Below are 10,819 nucleotides of genomic sequence, written 5' to 3'. Positions count from 1 at the left end.
ATCGTAATAGTTTCAGAGGGTAAAATAGACAAGAACAAATCTTGTACCAAGTTATATTGAAATAAAATAAGAAATATTGCAGCTGCGTGTGAAAGCCATCATGGTAGGCTATGAAAGCTTTATAAGTTGCATTCATGAAGGATGAAATTAAAGTTAAAGCCAAATATTATTATTATTGACGAATACTCTACAAATTTATGATTCAATATTTTATAGTTCATAAGATATTAACTATTTTCGAACTATAAACGTTGAATTGTTGTCATAGAATTATATCGATTCATTCTCAAGATAGAAGAATGTTTAAAAATCGTCAACTTCAAGTCTCAGCTTTTTGAGATAATTATGGGTGGATGCGCTTTTGACAGTAGTCGAAATATAAAATAACTTCTTCCATACCATCAACACATAGAAAGAGAAGAATGCAATACAAGTGATATTAAAAGTACCTCTCTCAGCTGCATTTGATAGATTTGTTTGAGTCAATTTTGAGTCATCAAAAGAAGAATGTAACTTTATTTGATGCTTCAGAGATAGCTGTCAACATGACTCGCTATCAGCTGTCATGTCCATGATTACAAATAGACAATAGAATTTTCGCCTCAATCCTATTATTAATCTGTTATTTTCATAATGCGTCAGATAATTCTACTCATAGCAAAGAATTATCAAGGTATAAACATAAAGGTCTAACAAATTTTTTCGGGTTAACATATTCAAAAAATGGTTGAACCAATCTTCGATTTTCAATTTAGATTGATTCTGATTGGAGACAGCACAGTTGGAAAAAGTTGTTTGCTCAAATGTTTTACGGATGGAAAATTTGCTGAGGTATAATCACAATTTTAACAATTCTGGTTGGAAATTGACATTTTTTCCGTTTCAGCTATCCGATCCAACAGTTGGTGTAGACTTCTTTGCTAGATTAATAGAAGTAGAGGATGGTACACGTATAAAGTTGCAACTGTGGGATACTGCAGGGCAAGAAAGGTTTCGCTCAATCACCAAATCATATTATAGAAACTCGGTTGGTGCTCTCTTAGTATATGACATTTGTAATAAAGCTAGTTTTGAACACATACCTGTTTGGATGTCTGAAGCTAGGAGACAAATTGAACCCCACCGTCCTGTATTTGCACTAGTAGGATGTAAAGTCGACTTAGTTGAAGAAGGAGGACGACGGGAAGTTACCAAAGAAGAAGCTAAAATATTTGCAGATCAACATGGAATGTTTCAAGTTGAAACTTCTTCCAAATATGGGTGGAACGTCGAAGATGCCTTCAAAAAAGTGACTCAAGAAATATACAATAGAGTACAGAGTGGTGAATATAAAATAGAAGATGGTTGGGATGGTATAAAGACAGGATTTGCAAGACCCAAAGGTCTTGATTTTAATTTGGTTGAAGCCGAACCCGCTAAGTCATCATGTTGTTAATTTGCTCCAGGCTTTGTACATTGTGCTGATAGAAGGTAGTATCAACAAATTTAAAGCTTGAAATAGTACTAGTCATGTTAATTTTAAGTTTTATTGATATTTCTTTTACTCCTTTAGCATATCATATAATTTGTTCCATGCATTAATTACTGATATTAAATACTGAAAGGGCATGTATTATGGAATCAATAATATAATAATAATAATCCTGATATCCTTTACATTACTTATTTGTATGGAATTTTTATTGGACTGAATATTTTGGGATTTTTAAATTCATGTATCATGACAATATTTCAAGTTGTGATAAAATGCAGAAGGAGTTTTGTATATTTGTAAATATTCTTATCAAAATTCAACCTATCTAGTTGGTCCAAAATGTAAATTTGCTTTGTTTAGAAAATTTCCTGATTTCTTTGTTATCCAAAAAATCTAAAGTGTTGTGTTTATTTTCATGTTGTTATTCTGTTTCTAACAGATTGATTGTACAAATCTTGGCAGTTTCTTTTTCACAAAATATTGAATATGTGTATGAAACATATAATCTATTAAACTTGAAAACTTTTATAAATTCTTGTTTTATTTTTTCTTTGCAACATCCTACTGAAAAATGGTTAGTATCTATCGGAATTTCCAGGTGAATTAATACATACTGATATTTTATTTTCTCAAGTTGTCAATTTAGTGAAAAAGTTGATTACCCTGTTGGTGACAGAATAGAGAAGAATTGGTGAAGTGTCATTATTTCTGTCGTTTTGTTGTGGTTAAGATTTTTTTTTAATCTATGGTTGTGATTGGCAACATTGTTGGGGAATTATTGATTTTTGGAAGAAAATAGAGAAATTAGGTTAGATATAAAAAGAACAAGGCTGAAATTTGTCTATATTTTTCTATTATTGATTACAATCTTACAATTTATTACTGATGTAATTTCAGTTTGCTCAATAGAAATTTGTTTGATCTTGAGCAGATTTGATTACAGTATTTCAATGGATTACGATTACCTTATAAAATTTTTAACTTTGGGAGATTCTGGAGTTGGAAAAACAAGCTTTTTATACCAATATACAGATGGATGTTTCAATTCGAGATTTATCTCCACTGTTGGAATTGATTTTAGGGAAAAACGACTGGTGAGTTAACAGAAGAAGTGAATTCTAATTATAATTTATCAACCAATATATTTACAGCTACATTCGTCAAAAGGAAAAAATTACAGGATACACTTACAGATGTGGGACACAGCAGGACAAGAAAGGTATTTTTGTTCTCTTTTATTCCATACATATATGGTTTGAATGTTTTTTTTTCACTAACAAGTAAAACTATTTAGGTTACTTCAATTCTCTACAGATATCCTTATAAAAAATGAACTATGTATAGTGGAAATCCAAGGCCATTCTCATCAAAATTAATATTTATTTCATCTTTAGATTCCGAAGTTTGACAACGGCATTCTATAGAGATGCTATGGGATTTTTGCTCCTATTCGATTTAACTAGCGAGCAGTCTTTTATTGAAATTCGGAGTTGGGTCGAACAACTCAGGGTATGAATTTAAAACGTTTTATTTATGTCCTGAATGTTTAGTCCTGTTATGAGTGCAGTGGCAACATTTAGAGCCCCAGATTGACTTCAGTCAATCAAAATTTAGTGATTTTTTTCTACAGTTCGTGTATAATGAAAGATTCAGAAGACTAGCACCATATGGAGATACAAGAGGAAGAATAAGATTTTTTTCATGATTGATTGGTTATTATTTTTGAACAAACTATGAGCCACTGCACTATTGCTTAAGTGTCAATCTTTCCTCTTCGTACCTAGCTATATATGTTAGTTTATTGGTATTTCTTTTCCTTCCACAACTGATAACTGTTGAATTATTGAATTCCTAAATTTTTTAATTTATTTTTTTAAAGTGAATACATTTTTTTAATTTGTAAATATGTTTCCACATACTGGAAGTGACTGTTTTTATAAGTGTATTCATAGATTAACTGACGCATGCTCTTCTTCCTATTTATCTTTGTTCTGACTGGTATTTTCAGTTACATGCATACTGTGATGCACCTGATGTAGTTTTATGTGGAAACAAATGTGATCTAGAAGATAAAAGAGTGGTAGCTGAGTGGAGAGCAAGAGAAATGGCCGAAAAAAATGGGTGAGTATAACATTTAATTGAAAAAGTATGTGATATTAATGCTATAAGTTTGGTGTGCTATGTGTCATTTTTCTCTTATTAACAATTTCAGACTGCCTTACATAGAAACCAGTGCTGCCACTGGACAAAACGTATCTCAAGCAGTCGAAACTCTATTGGATCTCGTTATGGTGCGAATGGAGAACGCTGTAGATTTGGGTGCACTCCCTGGTAGAAGGGGTAGAAGTTTGGGACCTGATAACGTCGATATGTCTGCACCACCATTACAAAAGTGTGCTTGTCAAAAATAAACCTGAACTACCTCAAATTCCCTATGGATAGAGCTGTCAATGATACTTTTGGAAAGCATCTGGTTACCCACTTAGTTTCTAAAAAAGTATTTGAAGTTACTTTAGGTATCTGCTCAGAGTGGTTATTCATTCAAAAAAGGGAACTTGAACCCTTATCTTGAGTCAATTTTATAAATGCTAAATGGGGAACTTTTTCAGTTCTTTTAAACATGGGACTTTTATAACATATTACCTAACACACAGATTCTTTTCGGTATCCAAGATATTTTCGGTGCCCAAGATACTTTCTGGTACCCAAGGTACTTTCTGGGCTACAAGATACAGATCCTTTCGAGGAATATCTGAAATACTATTTATTTATTGCCAAAATAAAATGAAGTAAGATACAGTAACTTAGATACTTCAAAGTAACTATGATACTTTTTCCTGACAACTCTGCCAAAAGATACCATTGTATCAAGAGTTACCTTTACTGTGTTACTACTGCTTTTATATAAATTGTTATATGAAATATATATATATACATATAAAGAAGAAATGTTAACATATATATTGTGAGTTCAATAAAAAAATAAGTGAGAAATTGTAGAAATAATACTTTCATTTATTTATTAATGGCTAAAAAAGTTGATAGCTTTTGCTGGATTAATTGATTCACATTTATTCATGTGCGAGTGGATGGCTCCCAAAAAAATTCTCAAAATTAATCTCCATAAATAATTGTTTCTCCAACATTGACACTTCAGGCGTAAATAATATAATTGGTGGATGAATTAATAACAATAACTTTCTTCATTGAGCTGGCAATTGGTAATAATTTGAGCTATAGATGAATTATTTACATAGATGACACTTATGGAGAACACTTTTTGGAGAATGTTGTCACCCTTAACATTATTTTATTTTCCGCAGATTTGTGGAAACTAAAAAAGTGTTTATATTAATTTCTATCAAATCAATATGAATTTCCACCAAGTGGACTGAATCCATTAAATAATTGTTGCGAATATTAAAATTTGTGGAAATTAATTTTGTTTTCATTGAATTCGATATTGAATTTCCATCAATTGAGGACTGAATCCATAAAGTACCATTTTTTTTATTGAAATAAAGCTTCTGTTTCAGGGAGATATATTTTTCAGTTATAAAATGCTATAACAAAATTGAGGTAACAGTCACAAGTACAAGAGTATATCTAATGTACAAAACAAATCAATAAATAACTTATTCATATAAAAACATCGTTCTTTAAGAACTCAGGAGAAAATTTGCGCATAAACAATATAGTCAAAATTTTAACAATTCAATAAAATACATACATAATTTGTGAAACAAGTAATTTTGCTTATATATAGAGAAGAAATGTATAAATTGAACAAACATCGATATATGGATTGTTATAAAATTTCTATATTATCCAAAGAGATATTGAATATAATATAATAACAAAGGATGGTTGTTGTTTCAAGATTTTGTTAGAGCATGAATCGGTACATAATTTCCACCTTTATTAATTTGTGAATAGTTTTTTGTGGCTGGTTTTCATTTTTAATAACAATACATCGTTTTTTACGATCTCCGTGAAGTGGAAACTTTTGAAAAATATTTGGTGTTTGCCAATTTTGAATTTTCTTTATGAAATCTCAAATAGTGTATGACAAAAAAGAGAAAATAAAGTAATATATACTGTTGTTTGTGAATCGATACTATAATAACGAATATTTCTTTGGTAGTATTATTTCAAATTGAAAATTTATTACCTATAATAGAAGTGCATAGACTATAAGAAAACATCCAATGACTTGTTGAATTATGAAGATCTTTTTCTGTTTTAAAATTTCAATCTCTATTTTCTCCATTTTTGTTTCTTCACCATACCCGTCTAATTTTATTCATAAATTTTAACGCCTTCAGTCGAAAGATGTTCGAAATCCAACACTTCATGGAATCTATATACATAATGAATTTAGATAAGTAAAGGTGCTGAATTATCTATTAATATAATATTTATCAACAATTTGTAATTATCACTAATTATTTATATTTATACATAACCTTAGATGAAGCTCAGTCTGCATAAAAGCATGCGCTGAATTCAAATTTATCATACAGAAGTGTGAGTTATTAGGCTTTAACAATAATCACAAATATTATGGACCCAAAATTCGTACTGCGAATAATAATGAATATTGCTCATATACAAGGTGAATTATCGTATCAGATTATTCGATTATTGACCCAAATATCCGCTCTCCGCTAATAAATATCAAAATTCGTCAAGCTACTAACAGGTCTTGAAGAACCACTTGAATGATCCATACTTTATACTGAAACCAGAAGAAAGCTTAAAGAAAAAAATTGTATGGTCGGGGAATCCCCTCCAGGATTGAAGATTCTTACGGCATTTTATCAGCTCTAAATTTAAGTTAATATGTGAATTTTTTTCGATTATACCAGTTATGTTCGTCAAGTCTTAAAGCACACATACAGGGTGTCCTAAATTTGTGTGCCACTTAGAATTTTCTGGAGCTAAAATATTGTTGCTACCTTAAAAAAAGGAAATTTCTTATGGCACTGTCTAATATATTTTGAAACAGAAAGTTATTCAGACTTGAATACTTAAGAGTATGCGTGACTGCTCAGCTCAAAACTAAATTGGAGATATTTCCTCTTATATTACCGATTTTTATGTGGTTTTCACATAATTCCTTTCAACAATAATCTTTATTGTACTACTTCATTATTTTTAATTTGTGGATGAGAAAAATGATGGTTTTGGTACTGATGTATTTTAAAAATATTCGTGAGAAAAATCCTACAAAAAATCATTACAAAAGAGGTGAAACTCTAATTCATAATAATACTCGAAACAAGAGCGTAGAAATGTGGGGGGATCTGGGGGTAATACCCCCTTCCCCCCCAAGATTTCTAAAATAAAATATTTCAGAATTCTCTCAAAGACGAAGAACGAAAATTTTTCCATGATATGAATCAATAATCTTTTTGATCTTCTTTAAAATCGTTAAGGCAGCAAAAAATATGAGCCTTTTAAGGTTTATGAGTTTATTATCGCTTTTACTTTTATTGCACTACGGGCACGTCTATGTCCGAGCTTTATTTTTTCTTTATCTACCTGCTTTGTCGGCGTCCCCCTTATTTGCCATCTGTGATTTTTGCATTCGTCATCGGTATACATTTACCGGGTGTTTTCGGTTTTTTTTATGATTTTCGTCACAAAATTTTAATACTGCAACTGCAGTTATCAAAGAACTGAACTGAGTTATTCGAAAAATTGTCTGCGCTGTGTTTTTCAATTTGATGTGTTTCATTTTTGATGTGTTTCATTGAAATTTCAATTTATTTTTGAAGACATCAGTTTTGAATTGACTATAAAGGCTTTCCTAAATTAGAGGTACAAACAAAAATGACAGATTCTTCGGATAATTTAAAGAAATAAAGTCCTAAAAACAAGAATCCGCAAATGTTTTGTTTTCGAGACACATATGTTAAAGTTCAATTTTTTTCTCATCTACGACCTTGACTTGTAAAGTCAACGAAAGTTCGAATTATTTTAATATTCCTAACTTCATTTGATCGTTATGGCAACACCGCATATTATCTTTGTCCCTCCTTCTCTGGGCAAATATTGACAGATCACGAAAATGTCACGTGAGGGTGTTCATGTCAATCATAATTGTATAATACAAAGACACAGAATGAGGATGCAGGTCGCCTGAGGGGCATAACGCTTTTTACTTACGTGACGATATATCTGATTTAATATCAACTTCCCAAAAGTTAAGTACTTGGGACAGTTTCCAAAAGTCGTGTATTTCGATGCATTCAAATGGTTCATATGATAAGAAAATATCCGTAAGCCCACCTAAATTTACTGGGTGTAGTATCAATCTAAATGTGCGTAAATTAAGGGATGACTAAAGCTATGCTCAATAAATTCTTCCTTTCCATTGCTCTGGACCCTTTCCATTTTAGTATCACAATCAGATAACATTCATTTAGAATATGGACAATAATATAAAGCACTCTGGTTGGTCTTCAAGAATTATTCGAATCAGTTTGTTTTTCATGTTTACAAATGTATGTATTTCGTATTATTTTTATTTTATTTTCATCAACTTCGTGTGTTGAATTTTCGTTCGAGTTCTTCTTGAAGACAGTCTTTCGAATAGGTAGAAATACTACTTAATCCTAAATCCTAGGATAGTCTAGAGAAAAAGCTGTCGATTACATAAAATCGAATATTTACAAATATATCTCTCGTTACACGTTTGACGAACTTTCGAGATAACGAAAAATTAATCACAAATATGAAGAACCATATCGAAATATAACAACAAAGACTATAATAGCGACTTTTTTTCACAATTATTACAGCTAGCAAAACGCCTTTGAGCAGCAAGTAAAATATATTCTAAGTTAAAAACTGGAATGGAAAAACCTGGGCAGAAAACGGTGTACCTACACACAGTTTTTGGAGAAATGAAGGCTTATCCGATGCAGCAATTGAGAATTTTTTGAAAGGATTGTCAGGATTTATTGACTTGTGCGCAGAGCCAACAGGAAAACGTATTTTAGTTACTTTGAAATCTAAGTTATTGCTTCATCTTAGTTCTTTTTATTTTTGCATCAAGTAACTAAAATCTCAGATACATCACAAAAAAGTACCAAAAAGTACCATAGACACTGAAAAGTTTTCCCAGTAGGAATTATACAGTTTGAAATGGTTGTTATGGCAACACCGTGTATTATTTTTTGACATTTCTCTTGTCATTTGTTTTCAGCAGGTTATGTCATTCGATCATAGAAAGAAACCCGCTTCAACAACGTTTAGAAATTGTTAAATAGCTATTCACCATTCATAAATGTGCACTGAATTCGATAAAACAATTTCTAAACGTGGTTCAAGTGTGCATCTTTTCATGATCAAATGACATAACCTATTGAACACAAATGACATAAGAAATGTCAAAAATTACTGCTCAGTGTTGCCATCATAACCATTCTGAATTGTATCATTTCTATTGGTAAAACTCGTTATTTTAAATACGAAAAAGTGCCTTAAATAGCAAATTGGTGTTTTAAATGCCGAAAATCTCAAACAATGAAGAGAATACCAAAAAGAACTGTATCTTGTGTTCTAGAGACTTTATCTGCTATGAATGCTGTGCTATGAAGGATCTGAAAAAGTATCTTTCTAGCAGCTAGAAAATTAAATATTTAAAGTCCTTTTTTTTAATAGTAACTAGAGATCCTTCTTTAAAGAAGAATTTATCTTGTACAACAAATTTTTTGAGAGTATTCGTCAGCTCTGCTTGTAATATCTCTTATAATAATACCTTGTATCTCTTGTTAATTTCTTATTCTGGATTGCTTATTTCCGAGATACATAACAAACAACTCTTCAAGTGCTACATCGCATCCATAAAAGAGACAATATTTGGGGTGATGCAAACTTCACATTCATTTTGCAAAAAGACAAGTCAAGAATATTCCAAGTTTGCCATCTACGAAAATATGAAAGTACTGTAAATGAAAATTGTGTGTTCAGGCGATTAATAATAATAACTATATCTGCCTTCTCCAAAAATTAGCACCTCTCACGTGGAAACTCATTTTGAAGAACACTTGTACATTGATTCGTTGAATTGCAATGATTGCTATATTGTAATATTGCACCCTTTGGGCTGACGTTTGTGCGTATAACGTTCTTGCACGTTTTATAAAGGAACTTTTACGTTGTCCATATCCGGATCACCTGTCCTTCATCACTGAAATTCAGTTTTTCAATCGTCCTGCTGTCTGCTGTAGCTTTTGTAGTGGTAGAAGAAGAAGACCAAGAAAACTGCGAAGGCTGTGGGAAAGGTGACTCTAGCGATCACGTCTATGGTTTTAGCCACTCTGATCGGATGTGGAGGCTCTTTCTTCCGCACCTGTAATAAGCAAGACTACTCTGGGTCAGAATCTATTTGGGGTTAGTATTACTATTCTAGAAAGCTTGCCAACAACTACGAGGATTGTATTTTATATTTCGGTAATTGGCAACCCTGATGACTAAACGTCAAAAGCGACTTAGGTGTACAACTTTGCTTCCGTAGTTTTTGTAAGAGATGGCTGTAGCGGTAAGTGGTAGTCGAAATAAATATATCGTAGATGTCATACAATAAGCTTAGGTATTTGTAAACATAACGCCATCGAAATGTGTCTGCATCATAAAGTCATTCTCGATCATGCTCAGTATTTGGCGGGACCAGCTCGGCGTAGTGTATTATGAGTTGTTAAAACCGACTGAAACAATCACAGGCGATCGTTATCGAACGCAGTTCATTAATTAGAGCCGAGCATTGAGAGACAAACGGCCGCAATACAACGAAAGACACGATAAAGTGATTTTACAGCATGACAATGCTCGACCCCATGTTTCGAAAGTGGTCAAGACATACTTGGAAACGTTGAAATGGGAAGTCCTATCCCATCCGCCGTACCTATTCTCCAGACGTTGCTCCCTCGGACAATCACTTGTATCGATCAATGGCGCACGACTTGGCTGACTAGCACTTCCGGTCTTATGAAGAAGAAAAAATTGGATCGATTCATGGATCGCTTCAAAAGTTGACCAGTTTTTTCAACGCGGGATTCGTACTCTGCCCGAAACATGGGAAAAAGTAATGGCCAGTGATGGACAATACTTCGAATCATAAATGTATAACTAGTTTTTTACGATGAAACTTCCAATTACGGAAAAAACGTCGAAAGCAAAGTTCACGTCTATGTAAAGGGTGTTTTTTTAGAGCTATAGAACTTTAAATTGCAATAAAACAACGATGGATTATTCGATTGACATGAATTTTATTTATCCGCAAGATAATATTGTGGCATTACATTTTAAATATGATTTCTGGCATATGACCGCCAC

At 32.1% G+C, this 10,819-nt stretch overlaps 3 protein-coding genes across 11 annotated transcripts in view; 2 read left to right on the top strand and 1 right to left on the bottom strand.

The window, feature by feature from the left end:
• The first annotated feature begins 442 nt into the window (after positions 1–442).
• Positions 443–2,006, top strand: LOC123671522 (ras-related protein Rab-39B). The gene is made up of 2 exons (XM_045605414.1): positions 443–831; positions 887–2,006. Exons 1-2 carry the CDS (start codon positions 724–726, stop codon positions 1,433–1,435), a joined length of 657 nt encoding a protein of 218 aa, XP_045461370.1. The 5' UTR covers positions 443–723; the 3' UTR covers positions 1,436–2,006.
• A 125-nt stretch (positions 2,007–2,131) lies between these two features.
• Positions 2,132–4,468, top strand: LOC123671523 (ras-related protein Rab-27A). Its single transcript, XM_045605415.1, has 5 exons — positions 2,132–2,568; positions 2,626–2,693; positions 2,869–2,983; positions 3,483–3,595; positions 3,687–4,468. The coding sequence occupies exons 1-5, from the start codon at positions 2,425–2,427 to the stop codon at positions 3,883–3,885; spliced, it is 639 nt and encodes a 212-aa protein (XP_045461371.1). The 5' UTR covers positions 2,132–2,424; the 3' UTR covers positions 3,886–4,468.
• Positions 4,469–8,006: 3,538 nt separating this feature from the next.
• Positions 8,007–10,819, bottom strand: part of LOC123671521 (glutamate-gated chloride channel) — a 65,971-nt gene continuing 63,158 nt past the window's right edge. For 5 of the 9 annotated variants that reach the window (XM_045605405.1, XM_045605404.1, XM_045605408.1 and 2 more), the window contains one exon: positions 8,007–9,851. In XM_045605405.1, the coding sequence (XP_045461361.1) occupies positions 9,690–9,851 (162 nt within the window). In that variant the 3' untranslated portion in view covers positions 8,007–9,689. The remainder of the gene's footprint in view (positions 9,852–10,819) is intronic. The other 4 variants (XM_045605407.1, XM_045605409.1, XM_045605411.1 and 1 more) reach the window with 1 other exon arrangement.

This window comes from Harmonia axyridis, chromosome 1 (assembly GCF_914767665.1).
Source record: "Harmonia axyridis chromosome 1, icHarAxyr1.1, whole genome shotgun sequence".
NCBI classification, from domain to species: Eukaryota; Metazoa; Arthropoda; class Insecta; order Coleoptera; family Coccinellidae; genus Harmonia; species Harmonia axyridis.
This window is presented reverse-complemented; position numbering and strand designations above follow the sequence as displayed.